The sequence below is a fragment of the Varanus komodoensis genome, unplaced genomic scaffold (assembly GCF_004798865.1).
Source record: "Varanus komodoensis strain SLA01 unplaced genomic scaffold, ASM479886v1 scaffold80, whole genome shotgun sequence".
Lineage (NCBI taxonomy): Eukaryota > Metazoa > Chordata > Lepidosauria > Squamata > Varanidae > Varanus > Varanus komodoensis.
This window is the reverse complement of record NW_025336482.1, coordinates 105,276-123,019: the sequence shown is the minus strand read 5'-3', so window position 1 is coordinate 123,019 and position 17,744 is coordinate 105,276. Positions and strand designations below refer to the sequence as shown.

Sequence of the window (17,744 nt, the reverse complement as noted above, 5' to 3'; positions counted from 1 at the left end):
AAACGGAAAGTTTCAGAGAATGCCTGAACTGGCTCAGAGCTTTCGGAGATTGTTTTCTCTGAATGAGTGCGAAAGCTTGAGGTGGGCCAGGTAAATGACCATGGTGGGCTGCATCCGGCCCGTGAGCCATAGTTTGAGGGCCCCTGCCCTAAAGAGTGAAATGCAAAAGCTGCCTTGAAATACTGGAAGGACTCTCCAGCAGAAAACAAAGCAGGAGTGCTCTCTGTTGCTCCAGAGGTTGTGACTACAACCAGGAAGGCGGAAAATGGAGGGAGGCAGATTTTGGCTAAAGGATATGAAAATGTCTTAAGAGCTGTTGGACAAAGGAAGAGACTCCCTCAAAAGCTGGTGGCTTCCTCGCCTTTGCAGAGGACGGCCAGCCACCTGCTGGGGCTGCACATTCTGCCACGACCTGATGACCGCCAAGGCCTCTTTTGAGCCCCTGAATCTGCAAAAGCCCAACCAAAACGGCTTTGTCAGGGGCAGGCTGGCTTTGTTTTTTTCACTTACCTCCAACATATGGCTTTAATTTGTGCCAGAGCGCAGCTGAGCAAGAGTTAACATTCAAGAGCAGACCAGAAGGCCAATAAACATTCCTGCAACACAAATCTATTTGAGATTGCTTTGCCATCCTTGCAGCGATGCTTTCCCGCTCCTGGAAAAAAAACATCCAGCAAGGCAGCTTTCCATCAACTTGGTGACCTTGAGATGCACTGCAGTATGGCCCATAATACCTCACCCAGTGCAGGTGCTGGTTGGAGGACTGTGGGAGCTGGTTGGAGGACTCTGGAGGGTGTTTGGTGAATTAAGGATGGGTTAGTGAGTTGAGGCAGGACCAAAGCTTCCTCTTCCCCTGACAGAAGGAGCAGGCAACAGGGGAACTGCCAGAAAGGAGGGCGACTTGTCATTTGATGCTGAGAGAATTTACAGCGAGCAAGTCTGGGGAGACGAGCAAAGGGAAACTGAGGCGGAAAGCAAAAGAAAAGGAGTTTTAAAGTGGTGCAGCTCCCAGCAGGCAAGGCTGGCCTGGGACCCTGGTTATCAGAAAGAAACCCACGGGGAAAGTCAAACAGCAAGAGACTTCTTCTGCACTTAGATGAAAACAGATTAGACTGAAAAAGGTTATGTCTGTCCAAAAAGATGACCTAGCATTAATATAAATTCTAATATCTCACACAAAATTAAAATGCATCATTTGTGACGAGAAACGACCATGAACATATCACACAAACAGCCTGCATGCAGTCACAAGACTCCTTTCCAAACTCAGGGCTGTACAAGTACACAATACCAACACCCCAAGCAGGTTTCAATCAAAAGCGGTTCTCCTCAGTGGCAGGATACTATGTGATTTTGGCCCTTACTAACCAAAATCAACATGTTCGGATTCCTTCATGAAACTTAAAAGCAAAATACAGAAACTGAAAGAGTTACTCAAGTTACGCAGTCCAGGAATATATATACAGCCTTGGATATGGACGTATCTGATATACAGATGGACATTTTTGACAGCTAAACCACTATTTGGATTTTGGGGGAGGTAGAAGCACCATCCCCTTCATGGATCACTGCCTTGTCGTGGCAAAGGGGCTTGTGTCGCTCAAAGAAGCTCTGCCGTGCAGGGCCACCCAAGACGGACGGGCCATAGCAGGAAGCTCTGACAAAATGTGATCCACCGCAGAAGGAAATGGCAGCGCACTCCAGTACCCCTGCCATGAAAACCCCATGGACAGTATCAACAGGCAAAGAGATATGAGGCCAGAAGATGAGTCCCTCAGGTCGGAAGGTGTCCAATGTGCTACTGGGGAAGAGCGGAGGGCTAGTACTAGTAGCGCCAGAAAGGATGAAGCGACTGGGTCAAAGTCGAAAGGAGACTCAGTTGCCGATGTATCTGGTGGTGAAAGGAAAGTCCAATGCTGCAAAGATCTTTACTCCATAGGAACCTGGAATGAAGGATCTATGAATCAAGGCAAGCTGGATGTAGCCAAACAAGAGAAGACAAGACTGAACATCGACATCTTGGGAATCAGTGAACTAAAATGGACAGGAATGGGTGAATTTAGTTCAGATGACCATCAGGTATACTACTGGGGCAAGAAACCCTCAGAAGAAATGGAGCAGCCTTCACAGTCAATAAAAGAGTAGGAAAAGCAGTACTGGGATAGAATCTCCAAAATGACAGAATGACTTCATTTTGAATCCAAGGCAAACCATTCAACATATCAGTAGTCCAAGTCTTTGCCCCAACCACTGGTGCTGAAGAGGCTGAAGTTGAAGGCCTACAACACCTTCTAGAAATAACACCAGAAAATGACATCCTTATCATCATGGGGGATTGGAATGCTAAAGCAGGAAGCCAAAAGATAACCAGAATAAAAGGCCAGTTTGGCCTTGGAGTACAAAATGAAGCAGGACACAGGCTGGCAGAATTTTGTCAAGAGAATATGATGGTCATAGCAAACACTCTTTTCCAACAACCCAAGAGACGACTCTACGCATGGACATCACCAGACGGTCAACACAGAAATCAGACTGACTATGTGCTCTGCAGCCAAGATGGAGAAGCTCTATCCAGTCAGTAAAAACTAGACCAGGAGCTGACTGTGGCTCAGATCATGAGCTTCTTCTTGCAAAATTTAGGCTTAAATTGAAGAAAGTAGGGAAAAGCACTAGTCCACTCAGGTGTGACCTAAATCATATTCCTGATGAAAATACAGTAGAGGCGACAAACAGATTTAAGGAATTAGATCTGATAGACAGAGTGCCTGAAGAACAATGGACGGAAGTTCACAACATTGTACAAGAGGTAGCAACTAAAACCATCCCAAAGAAAAAGAAATGCAAGAAAGCAAAATGGCTGTCTGAGGAAGATTTACAAATAGCTGAGGAAAGAAGGGAACATAGAAACAGAGCGAGTCAGAAGGGGCCTCCCGCACCATCTAGTCTGACCATGCCTGTCTGTGTGAATTCAGGATTTATTGGACTTTTTTCTGCCTAAACATGAAACATAGAAACAGAGCGAGTCAGAAGGGGTCTCCGGGGCCATCTAGTCTGACCCCAGCTTCAGCCGGCTCCACTCACAACATGCCCACCATGTGCACATCCAGCCTATCCTTGAACACCCTCACCAATGGGGCCTCAACCCCCTCCCAGGGAAGTCCATGCCATACCCTCGGGGTCCTACCTGTCCAAATGGGACCTTGGTTCCCTGAGCTTGGCTCTGTTGAAGTGCATCCTGCCTTCCTCTGCAGGGGAGAACCGGTCTCTACCCACCTCTATGTGACACCCCCTCCACGTAACCGTATGTTGCCAACAGATCCCCTCTGAGTCTCCTCCAGGCTGAAGAGGCCCAGTTCCCTCAGTCTCGCCTCATACGGCTTCCCCTGCAAACCGGCCACCAACCTTGTGGCCCTTTGCTGAACTGACCCTAACTTGGCTATATCCTTCCTGCAACGAGGGGCCCAGAACTGAGCACAATACTCCAGTTGCAGGCGCACCAGAGTCATACAGAGTGGTAGTAATACCTCTTTCGATCTGGAAGCCACGCTTCTGGCTAAGTAACCAAGGGTGGCGTTCGCCCTCTTGGCCACCGCATCCCACTGCTGGCTCATGTTCAGCCTGCAGTCAACCAGCACCCCGAGGTCCCTTTCACAAGTGCTGCTCTCCAGCCACTTGTCCCCTAACCTGTACTTACAACACCCATTCCCATGTCCCAAGTGCAAGACCTTGCACTTATCCACACTGAACGCCATCCTGTTGTCTCCTGCCCACTTCCATAGCCTGTCCGGATCCTTCTGGATCCAGAGTACCTGCTCCTCAGTTGTGGCCACTGCTGTTCTAGTACCGTCTGCAAAACTGATCAGCAGATGGTCACCCCTTCTTCTATGTCATTGATGAAAAGATTGAACAGGTTCACCCCCGGACAGAGCCCTGGGGGACCCCGCTTGTCACTGGCCACCATCCCGATGATTCCCCACTATCATTACCCTCTGCTTTCAGTTACCCTCTGCTTTCGGTCAGTCAACCATGCCCTAATCCACCGGACAGTGCTTTGGTCTATCCCAAAATTCCTCAGTTTCTCCACCAGGATATCATGTGGCACTTTATCAAAGGCCTTGCTGAAATCCAGGTAAACCACATCCACTGGACCCCCTCCATCCAGCCACCCCCAAACCTTGTCATGGAATTCCACAAGGTTTGTCTGGCAGGACCTGTTTTTGCGGAAGCCGTGTTGTGTGGCCGCCAGCCTCCCTTCCCTATCTAGCATCACTAGATCTCTCTATTATGAGCCTTTCCATTGTTTTCCCTGCAATGGACGTAAGGCTAACTGGTCTGCAATTCCCCATGTCCCTTCTACTACCCTTTTTGAAAACTGGGACCACTGACACCACCCTCCAGTCCTCTGGAACCTCACCTGTTCTCCATGAGGCCTAAAAAATGGAGGCCAGCATGCGTGAGAGAACCCCTGCCAACTCTCTAGGCACTCTCGGGTGTAACCCATCAGGGCCTGGCTCCTTTGGAATGTCCAATGCCCTGAGGAGCTCCTCAACTTCTATGGGGGTGACCCTTATCTGTGCCTCTAAGTCCCCGGCCTCATCTAATCTCATATGCAGATCTCCCCCATCCTGCTTTAGGGAAAACACAGAGGCAAAATAGTCATTTAGCATCTGTGCCTGTTCCCTCATATCAGTCACTGGATCTCCTTCCTCCTTATCTAGTGGTCCCACCACTTGTCTCCCCTTCCACTTCCTATTTACATGCTGAAAGAAGCCCTTTTTGTTGCTCTTGATATTCTTGGCAAGTCTCAGCTCATAATCAGCCTTAGCCTTGCGAAGAATCCTTCTGCAATAGGCCTCCTCCTCCCGGTACACCCTTTTGTCTATTTGCCCCAGTACCCATTTCCTACGGAGGTTCCTCTTTCGTCTAATCCCTCTAACCACCTCCTTTCGCATCCATGGCGGCCTCTCCTCCACCTCCCCACCTTACTGACTAGAGGTATCGTCAAGGCTTGCGCCTCCAAAACCTCCATTTTGAGTGCCACCCACCCCGCCTCAACTCGCTTGCCTTCCAGTAACCTGTCCCAGGAGACTTTCCCCAGTCTGGCCTTCAATGGCCAAAGTTGGCCCTCTTGAAGTCCCAGCTTCTAGTGCTCGACCTGCTGCCCGTCCCCAGTCCCCTGATCTCAAAGCAAAGGATGGAGTGATCACTCGCATCCAGAGCTCCCCAAATCTGTACTTCATCTATCAGCTCCTTTCTATTGGTCAAGACCAAGTCAAGGATGTTTCCCCCCCTCGTCGCCTCTCAGATCCTGTGTGTGAAAAACCCTCCCTCTATAGCTTTTAGGAAGCGGCATGACCTGGCTGTCACCGCCGAGTGAGTCTCCCATCAAATACCCAGGAGATTGAAATCTCCCATAATTACTGTGTCTCTCCCCTGAGATATCCTTAGAATCTGGCCTGTCAGGACATCATCCAGGGTCTCAAGTGGACCTGGAGGGCGATAACATACCCCCACTGCCAGGTCCCTTTCCCTGTCAAAACCCCTAAGTTTCACCCAGACTGCCTCTGCCGAATCCCCATCTGTGCTGCATCCTATCTCACTGCATCCTATCCCTTCCCTGACATATAAAGCCACACCCTCACCTCTCTTCCCCTTCCTGTCCTTTCTAAAAAGGTGATACCCTTCTAGGTTCACATTCCAGTCTTGCCTTTCATTGCACCAGGTTTCTGTGATCCCCACCAGGTCAGACCCTCCCATTCCCCAGAGAACTTCCAGCTCTTCCTGCTTGTTACCCTTGCTCCTAGCATTGGTGTACATGCACCCCAACTCCTTCCCACCGCTCCCTTTCCTTGGAGTCCCCAGCCTCCTCCTTCCTCCCATCCTCCCTGATACCTGGCCCCTCTCTGTAGGAGTCCTGTCAGTCCCTGCAGTACCTCTAAAACCTGCTCCCAGAGCCCTGATCCTCTCCCCACACTTGTCCAGTGCAGACACGTTTCTGGGGGGCCTGAACACTCCCCCTCCTGGCTCAGTTCAAAGTCTTCCAGATGAAGCCCGCTGGAGCTTCTCCAAAGGACCTTTTCCCCAATGGCAGAAAGTGAAGAGGAACTAAAGGGCCTCTTGATGCGGGTGAAAGAGGAGAGCGCAAAAGTTGGCTTGAAACTGAACTTTAAGAAAACTAAGGCCATGGCATCTGGTTCTCTCACTTCCTGGCAAACAGATGGGGAAGAAATGGAGGTAGTGACAGATTTTATTTTCCTGGGCTCCAAGATCACAGCAGATGGGGACTGCAGCCAAGAAATTAAAAGATGCTCCTTGGGAGAAAAGTGATGGCAAATCTAGACAGCATACTAAAAAGCAGAGACATCACCCTGCCCACAAAGGTTCGTATTGTCCAGGCCATGATTATTCCAGTTGCAATGTATGCCTATGAAAGCTGGACCATAAAGAAGGCTGAGCGCTGAAGAATTGAGGCCTTTGAATTGTGGTGCTGGAGAAGACTCCGCAAGTCCCTTGGACCGCAAGGCGATCAAACCGTCAGTCCTAGAGGAGATCAACTCTGACTGCTCTTTAGAAGGCCAGATCCTGAAGATGAAACTCAGATACTTTGGCCACCTAATGAGAAGGAGGGACTCCCTGGAGAAGAGCCTGGTTCTGGGAAGGATTGACGGCAAAAGAAGAATGGGATGGCAGAGGATGAGGTGGCTGGTTGGGGTTACTGGGGCAATGGGTTTGAGCTCAGGTGGACTCTGGGGATGGTGGGGGACAGGAAGGCCTGGAGGAGTGTTGTCCATGGGGTCACGATGGGTCGGACACGACTTCATGACTAACAACAATAACAACAGCAAGCACTCCAATGGCAGAAAGTGAAGAGTATGTATGCTCCTACATTTGCATAGGGATGCAGTACCCCAGTGGGTTAAACTGCTGAGCCGTTGGGCTGGTTGATTGAAAGGTCGACAGTTCCAATCCGCATGACAGGTTGAGCTCCCATTGCTTCCTCCCAGCTCCTGCCAACCTTGAAGTTCAAAAGCATGCAAATGTAAGTAGATAAGTAGGTACCACTTTGGTGGGAAGGTAACAGCATTCCGTGCACTTTGGTGTTCAGTCATGCTGGCCACACGATCATGAAAACTGTCCGTGGACAAACATTGGCTCCCTCGGCTAGGAAACGGAGATGAGCCCCATCTCTACCCTCTTTTTAATGACTTTAATGTCATGGGGAAAACTTTACCTTTATCTTTACATTAGCATACCTGGGCTCTCTGTCTAAAAGCTGCACTCTTAAGAGCTCTAAGCCATCCCTTTCCCTGGATGACCAAAGCCCTGGGCTGGTTTCCTTACCTCCCACAGGTAGATGCTTTCGGCTATACCTGCCAAGATGTAGAGGCCATTGGGAGCAGCTGTCAGGCAAGTCACTGGCTCTGGGCATAGTATCTTCTGCTGGAGCTGATCCTAAAGATACAGAAGAAGAAGGGTGTGTTCAGATGCATCTGACCTAGCAAAATCTCAGTAGGGAACAGACTGCTGCCAGTCCTAAGCCTATGGGTGTGTTTGTGAGGGGACAGCTGCCAGAATGCAGATGGACCGCAGGGGAGTGGAAGAGGAGAAGCTTCGCATGCAGAGTATTCCAGGCTCACTTCTCAGCATTTCCAACCAAACAGGAATGAGGCAGCAGGTGACATAAGGGGTGTCTGTCTCAGGTCCTAAAGAAACATTGACAGGCTGGTCTCAGGTTTGAGAGATCCAGTGTGAAGATTTCACATTCAGCATAATCAGAAAGGGAATGAGAAAGATACTGCTATTGCCCTTAGACAAGGCGTGGGCGCCACCGTGTTTGGAAAGCTGTGCACCAATCCAGTAGACCCCTGCACCTTAAAGAGGATATTGCATGGCTGGAGAGGGCAATGCTGGATGGAGTGAGTCCCCCACCTGAATCAGCCTGCGCATACTTGCAATCAACATCAAAGGCCTTCCTCCGAGCGCAGCTTCCCACAGAGGCTTGCAGGGCAGCAAGAGAGAGGCACCTTTCCAGAGTTACCCTGCCTGATTCCCACCAAATGCCAAATGCACCAGGTGAAGGCTGCCCCCTTCTCCCAGGCATTCATGGATACGGAATAGCACGGTGCAAGGCACTTAAAAGGCTTAATCTGGAGTGAAGTTTTTTGCTCTTATGTTTCTTTAGATATTGTATATGCGAAAACCTGCTCTCACATCCACAACGGGAGGGAGCACCCAAGCCCTCCAAGGGCTCGATGAATTTCGAGGCAAGCTGTGCACAAGCTGAGCTTGGGGCTGATGATGATGATGATGATGATGGTGGGGGGCGGTTCCCTCCTGGAGCAGGTGGCGGCGGGTTCGGGGTTCCCGTCTCGCGCCCCCACTCCGGAGGCAGGCCGCCGCCGCCTCCTCCTCCTCACCTTCCTCTGCAGCTCCCAGGCGCCCACGCAGGACTTGCCCAGCTGCGCCCCCAGCAGGTACTCCCCGCCCAGCAGCGTCAGCCCGCGCGGAGCACAGCATCCCCCGCGGTAGCTAGCCACCAATATTCCGGTGCCCACTTCCCACACCGAGCAGCACCCGCTGCCGCCGGCGCCGCTGCTCCCGGCGCCCCCGCCGGACGAGGGCTCGGCCGCCGCCACCAGCGCCACCTCCACGGGGCCGCCGCCGAAGAACGCCATGATGTCCGCCGCGCCGCTCCGCGCCCCCGCCGGCGCTGCCATGCGCATGCGCGTCCGGAGCACGTGCAGGAAGGCTGCGGAAGGGTCCCGGAGGGGCGACCATAGAGCGGAGCCTGCCAGATAGAACTTCCGCTTGAGAAAAAGCTCGGCGGGGGGAGGAAGCACCATAGAGAGAATGCCCTTCTCCCACTCCCACGTGGTTGGGGCAGGCCGTGTGGCCTAGTGGTGAGAATGCCGGATCGGGACTTGTTGGAGGGCTGGGTTTATGGACTATGGGCCTGTCCCTGACTCTTAACCGAGCCTACCTCACAGGGCTGTTGTGAGGCTAGAGGAGGAGGATTAGGGACACCCCCCTTGAGTTCCTTGCAAGGGCACGAAATAAATGCAATAATTAATCTTAAAGACTCTCCTAGCACTCCAGAGCATTGTCCATGCTGGCTGGGCCCACCATGGCAGTAGATGTTGCTGGACGCAACTAACTTAAATCCTGTTTACTTCAATGACTCTGCTGTACCTAAGTCTTTTATGCAAAGAGGATTGATTTAAAAAGTAGTGCGTTATTACAAGGAACAATGATACTTAAGGACGTGTTTAGACAGAAAGAAATTCCGCAGCACAGCCTTCCCAACGGGCAGAAAAATCTTACAAACAGCAACATTTCCCAACCATCTATGGGTTGTAGCACAATTCTTCCGCATGAACACACATGCATGAACTCCTGCATGAACAGGAGCACACCCTGAGAGCACAATCTACATGTCTAATCAGTTCCATAGTATTCCGTAGGAATGGGACAGTGCATGGCATCAACACATACTCAAGGGCTATATAGATGAGGAACGGCCAGAATGAAGCCACGCTTCCTGCCCACTCTTAAATGATCTTGCTTAAGCATTAAGATCAGGGAATCTACTCTCTGGCCTATGTGCAAGAGCCATGAGGCTCTCTGTGTGTGCACGCACGTGTGTGTGTGTGTGTGTGTGTGTGGGGGGGGGGCAGGCAGGGATGTGACGACAGGGTGGTCCCACCCCCTCAGCACTCTCTGCCCGTGAGATAGGCAGGACCTCATCCCTGTAGGCTTAAAAAATAACCTTTGGACAACATATTGTTTGTTTTTCGGCACCAGGTTAAGACCTTATTATTCCAGCAATATTTTAATAAGTTTTAATATTGTCTTTTCTATATTTTTAACTGCAGTCAGTGTGGGTCGGGAATTTATGTTATACTTTATTTTTTCTTGTAAGTCGTCCTGAGGCTTTTGCAACAGGGCAGCATATAAATATTTTAAATAAAATAATTAAGTAAATTAATAAATCAAATATTGCAGTCTGCACATGGTGCTAAAAATAGTTCGCTCTTGTTGCACATGTGTATGTTTGGGCCACGGCAATTATTAGGCAACTCTGAAGAATCCCAGAAATAGCACGATGAACCACATCCAATCTATGAATTAACTTAACTCTTTTATTGGTTATTACCTCTGTATTAATCTCTGTAAACTTGAAGCAGTACAAAAATATGTTTTCTTTGAGTTACAATGCGGTTCAGGAGATCACATTAAGGGGAAGGAGGCAGATTGCCAACCTCCGTGCAACCGATTTAGTAGTATCACGTTCCAGCAAAGGAAACTCTTTTAATACAGATGGTGGTAGTTGTTGGGGCTCGGAATTTAAGTCAGACAACAGATGCTTATTGGCATTACAGTAACTGAAAGGCTGAAAAATGGCGGGATCTAAGCATGACAGGGAAAACCCGACAGGATTGTTAGAACATGACATGTAACAGGCTGTTGCAGCAGTCGCTTAAAAAGACAGCGCAAGGCAGGTGCAGGGGGGCACAGACAGTCCCTCATGTAAGTTATAAGGTGCATTGTTATGATACGACTGCGCAAGAAGATGTACACTTTCAGGGAACATTGAAAGAACCGGCAGTTGAGATTACAGAACATTTCTGCTCTTGCAGATTCCATCAGTTGGGGAGAGGGGAGGGGGGAGATCTTGGCTAAAACCACGGGGAGAGTCTGTTCCTTTGGAAACGGACCCCACCCACACACCAGAAACCTCCTCCACACTGGCCCTTCTGTGCACGTGAGGATTGCACGGGGCCGTGGTTTGTTCCAAGAGGCAGAGAAGACGGAAGATGATTCTGCCAGATTGGGCTGAGGAAGCAACTGTGAGCACAAGGCTGTGGCGGTAATGTCTGTTTTCCCCTTGCTTGTTCTTCCTCTTCCCCACTCAGCACTTAACCTCTTCTCAGGGTCAGCTTGGCAATGCAGCTGTTCTTACAGGTCTGGTTTCGTACGCTGCTCGGATAGCAAATGAGCTGGCCATGAGTGCCTGCAAGGACTTGTAGCCTTCCCCAAGCTGTGGCCCTACAGATGCGTGTGACTGCCTCTTTTATCATTCCTGCTGGAGCTGCAGTCCAACACATCAGCGGGATGCCAGGTTTGGGAAGGCTGGGCTATGCAGGGTAGCAGTAGCCACACTAGAAGACCTTCTAATGATGTGCATGCCAGAATTATGAGACGTGGAGGCGGCCCTTGGAACTTCCTGCCACAAACAAGTGAACTGCCTGCTCAGGTTTTGCGTACTTGGCTGAAATCGCAGACCGGCACCGTTGGGAGCATGGTGGTGCATGCAGAAGCCCTGTTTGCCCACGCTTGACCTGGTTTCCCCGGCCAGAAGGTCGTCAGCCAAGACAACACAGAAAATACAGATTAGGAAAAGGGAGGGGCTTCTCACTGGCATATAGGCAGCAGGCGAGCAAGGAGGTCCCCACATGAAAACCCAAAAAGCACCAGCTAGTCTGTCTCGTTGTCATCGTCGGTTGCGCTCTGCCCATTCACTGCCGGCGAGTCGTAGGGCGCCTGGTAGAGGTCCTCGAAGTCATGGCTGGTAGTCGGGGAAATGATATCCGGACTGGTGTCACAGGACTCGGTGCTCTGCTCCGAGGTAGCGATGGTTGTGGCGGTGCTTTTGGGGATCGGGTCGAAGTCGTCGTCTTCCAAGATGGGAGATTCGTGGATATCTGGAATGGGCAGGGTGGAGGAGAGGATTTCTTGGAGAATGCCCTTGCCTTCCTTGGCACAGGGTCCAACTTATCCACCACACCGCTTGCAATAGCAGAGCCCCTGGAGAACAGGTTGATCAGGAGCTGCCCTGGCTGGCAAGAACAGCTTCCCAGAGTCACGGGAAGCATTTTTCCTGCCCTTACTGGAGACACTGAGGATCAAACCTGCCCTTTCTGCATGGACAGCAGGGCCCTAGAACTAGACCCCTCTGAGAGGTGAAGGAAGCAACTCGGTGACGGAGAAACGAAGCAGCGAGTAACTATGTCATGAAGCCTGTCTGAAGGAATGTGGAGGGGAGGAGAGAAAAAGATAATTGGATTGAAGGGCAGCGCAGTACTTCCTATCTCATCCTCCCAGTAGTTTCATGAGACGGGGGTCTCAGGGCAAGGTGAAGTGGGAGGGGCGTGAACTAGTGAACTTGTAGTTCTAAGCACTGCAGGCACAATAGGTGGAGGAATAACAACCCACACCCCCTGAATGGACAATGGGCTAATTGTAATGCACACGTGATGCATTTAGATGTATGTAGGGGGATGAAATGGGAGACAGGAAGTAGGCGCACGGAAAGAGTGTTCCCTCCTGGTACCTCACCCAGTGAGGGAAAGGGGAGAACCATGGCAGGTGGATTGAGGGGTGGAAGGAGCTGCCGCGTGTGTTTGTGTTTGGGAGAGATTCCGCTGGAGCAGGCTCTCCCCGCCTAGTGCAGTAAACGAAGGAAGCGCCTCACTCTGCTGGTCACCTCAGTTATTGAACTTGAGGGGAAGTATTTTCGCAACGTTTCGCATAACGGGCAAGCGCCCTCCCTCTTCAAAGGCAGCTTCGAGGCTGTGAGGAGCAGGGAGCAGTGACTCTCCCAAGCTGCCTTCACACTGGAGAGAGATACAGAAATGGAAGCGGCCTTGCAAGCCCTCCCTTGCCCCTGCACCCCAGCACAACACGGCTTCCAGATGAGCGACGGGGGGAGCCCACCTGGTGGCGGCCATCCTGGGGAATGATGGGAGTGGTGGACCCGTGTCCTCGGGCTGCATCCTGATTTTGCCTCCCTCCCCATTCCTTCCTCCTCACGGGCCATGCCTGTTGGCCTGCAGGCAGGAATGGCCTTCTTTAATGATCATTTGTGAGCTGCCTTAGGAGCCTTCGGCAGCGGCTCCAATTGCAATCGGAGAGAAAGCGCGTGTTCGAGATGGGTATACTCACTGCTAAATGCCTCTGGGTACTGCTTTGCTAGCTTCCCTTTCAATGTCCTGCAAAACCCAGAAAGAAATGTAAGACGGCACATCACAAATTCTGCAGCAGTGGGAAGGAAATGAAAGTGAACCATTACTCAAAAAAACAAGATGGGGCACCCCTCTGCAGACTAATCCATCGACCAAGCCCCACTGAGGCCTGTGATTCCACACTAGCTCTGCACAGTGGTGGCTCCTGACCCTGGGATGCCCCTTCCCATCCCAGAAAACGGCGCTGGCAGGGCCTAGCAACGCCTCCAAAACCAGCAAAGGAACCTATGCAGGGCAAGTGTTGTCTAACGGTCAGAGTACTGCGCTGGAGATTAAGCTCATGAATATCACTGGGTAGCTTTGGGCCAGGCAAAGACTCTCAGCCGCATCTACCTCGCAGAGTTTTTTTTGAGAATAAAATGGAGAGGAGGAGGAAGATTATGGAATATGACTTGGACCACTTGCAGGAAAATAGGAGATGTCTAACATTTTAACATTTAGACGCCAGGAAGCACTTCCTGACTGTTAGGACCCCGAGGGTATAGAATGGGGTTCCATGGGAGGTGGTTGAGGCCCCATCAGTGAGGGTCTTCAAGGATAGGCTGGACGTGCACATGGTGGGCATGTCATGAGCGGAGCCGGCTGGTGCCGGAGGTCAGACTAGATGGCCCAGGGGACCCCTTCTGACTCGCTCTGTTTCTATGTTAATACAAGAAATTTTTTTAAAAAAACAGGACTGGCTGGCAGGGCAACCTACCGTGTTTCCCTGAAAATAAGACCTATCCTGAAAATAAGACCTAATATTATTTTTGGTGCTTGCTAAAATATAAGACCTACCCCGAAAATAAGACCACACTGTGTTTATTCCCAGGGCCAGTGGGGAACATGAAGAGCCTTTTTAAACTTTATTTTTTAACTTTAACTTAATGCACTGTGTGGAGGAAACATGCTTATGCAGCTCTGCTTGCTCTGCTCCCTGCGGAGGGAGCAGAGCCACATAAGCCGATGCTTCCTCTGTAGCGCCGGCTCCTGTCACAGGTGGAGTGACACCAAATGTACCAAATGTACATGTATTCATGCCATGAATAAGTGTGGATTGTTTTACACATTAAAAATAAAATAAGACCTATCCCGAAAATAAGACCTAGTGTGTTTTTGTGAGCCAAAAAATTAAAAATAAAAATAAGACAGTGTCTTATTTTTGGGGAAACACAGTACCTGATCCTTCGGAAGATGCTGTCCAGGTCTTTCTTCATTTCGACCAATGTACGGGTGTGATGCAGGAACCGTTCGTTCATCTGCTGCATGCGGACATTCGACAGGTTGTTGAAGTTGAGGAGCATCTCATTGGTTTTCTCAAATCGGTCAAGCCTGGGGGAGGAAGGCAACCAGTTCTACTAGGTGCACGATGCGTTTACTTAAGAGACCTCTGTTCCGCTCTCAGGGGTGCACAGCAACTGCAAAGCAGCTTGCGATGGCACAAGAGCATGGACACTCAATTGCTTTATTTATCTGAAGGAGTTTTATGCATCTCGCCAGTGAAAGGGTGGCTCAGCACCCCTGATTCCTGGGAAAACTGTGAAGTCAAAGGGAGGAATATCTTGAGAACCTTTCAGGGAAAAGTATGAAAGATACTAACAAAACATTTTAATGCTTCTTGCTTTCATGATTAGTAGCAAACACTGAACAAGATGGCAGGAAGTCCTGTTCTTTATCAGGGGAGGACAATGCAGAAAGCCAGGAATACGGGGATCAAAAAGCCAAAGAAAGTGAATGGAGAAGAAAACACATAGCAAATATACACTGGCGCAGGCTTCTCCTCCGTCGTGGATCACTGCTTTATCGTGGTGAAGGGGACTATGTAGCTCAGTGAAGCTATGAGCTCTGCCGTGCAGGGCCACCCAAGACGGACAGGTCATAGCAGGAAGCTCTGACAAAACTTGACCCACTGGAGAAGGAAATGGCAACCCACTCCGGTACCCTTGCCACGAAAACCCCGTGGACAGTACCAAAAGGCAAAGAGATATGACGCCGGAAGAGGTAGCAACTAAAACCATCCCGAAGAATAGCTGAGGAAGGAAGGGAAGTGAAAGGCAAGGGAGAAAGAGAAAGATACACCCAATTGAATGAAGAATTCCAGAGAACAGCTAGAAGAGATAAGAAGGCCGTCTTCAATGAACAGTACAAAGAAATAGAAGAAAACAATAGAAAAGGGAGGACCAGAGATCTCTTCAAGAAAATTGGAGATATGAAGGGAAGGTTTCATGCAAAGATGGGCATGATAAAGGACCAAAATGGCAGGGACCTAACAGAGGCAGAAGAGATTAAGAAGAGGTGGCAAGATTACACAGAAGAGCTATACAAGAAAGAGTTTAACGTCCCTGATAACCATGATGGGGTGGTCTCTGACCTCGAGCCAGACATCCTGGAAGGTGAAGTCAAATGGGCCATAGGAAGTCTGAGCAACAGCAAAGCTAGTGGAGGCGACAGTATTCCAGCTGATCTATTCAAAATCTTAAAAGATGATGCAGTAAAAGTGCTACACTCAATATGCCAGCAAATTTGGAAAACTCAACAGTGGCCACAGGACTGGAAAAGGTCAGTTTACATTCCCATCCCAAAGAAGGGCAATGCCAAAGAATGTTCAAACTACCACACCATTGCACTCATTTCACATGCTAGCAAAGTGATGCTCAAAATCCTACAAGCTGGGCTGCAGCAGCATGTGGACTGAGAAGTACAGGCAGGATTTCGAAGAGGGAGAGGAACTTGAGATCAAATTGCCAACATACGCTGGATCATGCAGATAGCTAGGGAGTTCCAGAAAAACATCTACTTCTGCTTCATTGACTACGCTAAAGCCTTTGATTGTGTGGATCACAACCAAATGTGGCAAGTTCTTAAAGAGATGGACTACCTGACCATCTTATTTGTCTCTACAGAAACCTGTATGCAGGCCAAGAAGCAACAGTGAGAACTGGACACGGAACCACTGATTGGTTCAAAATCGAGAAACAAGTTTGGCAAGGCTGTACACTGTTGCCTTGCCTATTTAACTTGTATGCAGAGCACATCATGAGAAAGGCGGGGCTAGATGAATCATCAGTTGGAATTAAGATTGCTGGAAGAAATATCAACAACCTCAGATGATATGCAGATGATACCACTCTCATGACAGAAAGTGAAGAGGAACTAAAGAGCCTCTTGATGCGGGTGAAGAAGGAGAGCGCAAAAGTTGGCTTGAAACTCAACATCAAGAAAACTAAGATAATCGTATCTGGTCCTATTACTTCCTGGCAAATAGAAGGGGAAGAAATGGAGGTAGTGGCAGATTTTATTTTCCTGGGCTCCAAGATCACCGCAGATGGGGACTGTAGCCGAGAGATTAAAAGATACTTGCTCCTTGGGAGGAACGCTATGGCAAATCTAGATAGCATACTAAAAAGCAGAGACATCACCCTGCCAACAAAAGTGCATATAGTCAAGGGTATGGTTTTCCCAGTTGCAGTGTATGGCTGTGAAAGCTGGACCATAAGGAAGGCTGAGCACCCAAGAATTGAGGCCTTTGGATTGTGGTGCTGGAGGAGACTCCTGCGAGTCCCTTGGACCGCAAGGCGATCAAACCAGTCAGTCCTAGAGGAGATCAACCCTGAATGCTCTTTAGAAGGCCAGAGCCAGTGTGGTGTAGTGGTGAAGAGCATGGGACTGGGACTCAGACGATCCAGGTTCTAGTCCCCGCTCAGCCATGGAGCCAACTGGGTGACTTTGGGCCAGTCACAGACTCTCAGCCCAACCTACCTCACAGGGTTGTTGTGGTGGGGATAAGATGGAGGAGGAGAATGATGTAAGCTGCCTTGAGCCCTTTGTAGGAAAAAGGCAGGATATAAATTGGAAAATAAAATAAATAAATACTGAAAATGAAGCTCAAATACTTTGGCCACCTAATGAGAAGGAAGGACTCCCCGGAGAAGAGCCTAATGCTGGGGACGATGGAGGGCAAAAGAAGAAGGGGATGGCAGAGGATGAGATGGCTGGACGGAGTCACTGAAGCAGCTGGCGTGGGCTTAAGTGGCCTCCAGGGGATGGTGGAGGGCAGGATGGCCTGGAGGAATGTTGTCCATGGGGTCGCGATGGGTCAGACATGACTTCGCAACTAACAACAACTACAGCAAGCTTCCCATCACTCACATATTCTTCTGAGCCAGGATGATGGCATTCACATCTTCCGAGTTCACCATGCTGAGCACTCGTCCACAGAAGACGCCCGAGGCTGTGGGCTCCATCTTACCTGGGGCAGACTATCTGACAAAACAGTGGGGTGGGAAGAAGAAAGGTATCAGAGGGTTTTCAGCACCAGCCTTGGGGAAATGAGAAAGCCAGGTTGTTGTAAAGGAGCAGCATCCACACAAGTGGGCACCTTTAAAAGAGAAAAATCTAGTTTGCCCCCAAAAGTAATTTTTTTTTTTTCTGGCTCGATGAAAACGTTCATCATTTTGGGTCCACCTGGGGGAACACTGACAAGGGGTTTGTGCACGTGCCCCAGTGGAACTGCTTCTCCCGGGCGAGAGACAGAAAGGCAGTCAGCAGTGGAAGGGACCCCAGCCCTCCCACCATCTCAGGCCCTTTCTTCAGCCCGAGCTACACAGCGAGTTCACGGTATCTTCCCCGCAGCCAGCGCAGGAGTTCATTTCCCTGAAGAGCCTCTCCCCAAAACAATCCAACGTGCTCCTTGCCAGGGCTCCTTCCTGATCCAGGCCAGGCCAGGCCAGGCCAGGCCAGGCC

General features: G+C 50.0%; 2 protein-coding genes across 3 annotated transcripts in view; both read right to left on the bottom strand.

Annotated features, from left to right (window-relative positions):
- Positions 1-8,843, bottom strand: part of WDR18 (WD repeat domain 18) — a 32,951-nt gene extending 24,108 nt beyond the window's left edge. Inside the window, exons 1-2 of the mRNA XM_044455892.1 lie at positions 8,418-8,843; positions 7,342-7,452 (exon numbers count right to left, since the gene is read on the bottom strand). Coding sequence (XP_044311827.1) covers positions 7,342-7,452; positions 8,418-8,843 — 537 coding nt within the window. The remainder of the gene's footprint in view (positions 1-7,341; positions 7,453-8,417) is intronic.
- A 1,276-nt stretch (positions 8,844-10,119) lies between these two features.
- The window catches only part of KXD1 (KxDL motif containing 1), a 7,998-nt gene continuing 373 nt past the window's right edge, over positions 10,120-17,744 (bottom strand). The window contains exons 2-5 of one of the 2 annotated variants that reach the window (XM_044456003.1): positions 17,151-17,260; positions 14,181-14,333; positions 12,943-12,989; positions 10,120-11,702 (exon numbers count right to left, since the gene is read on the bottom strand). In XM_044456003.1, coding sequence (XP_044311938.1) covers positions 11,476-11,702; positions 12,943-12,989; positions 14,181-14,333; positions 17,151-17,245 — 522 coding nt within the window. In that variant the 5' untranslated portion in view covers positions 17,246-17,260 and the 3' untranslated portion in view covers positions 10,120-11,475. Of the gene's footprint in view, positions 11,703-12,942; positions 12,990-14,180; positions 14,334-17,150; positions 17,265-17,744 lie in introns of both variants that reach the window. The other variant, XM_044456002.1, reaches the window with a different exon arrangement.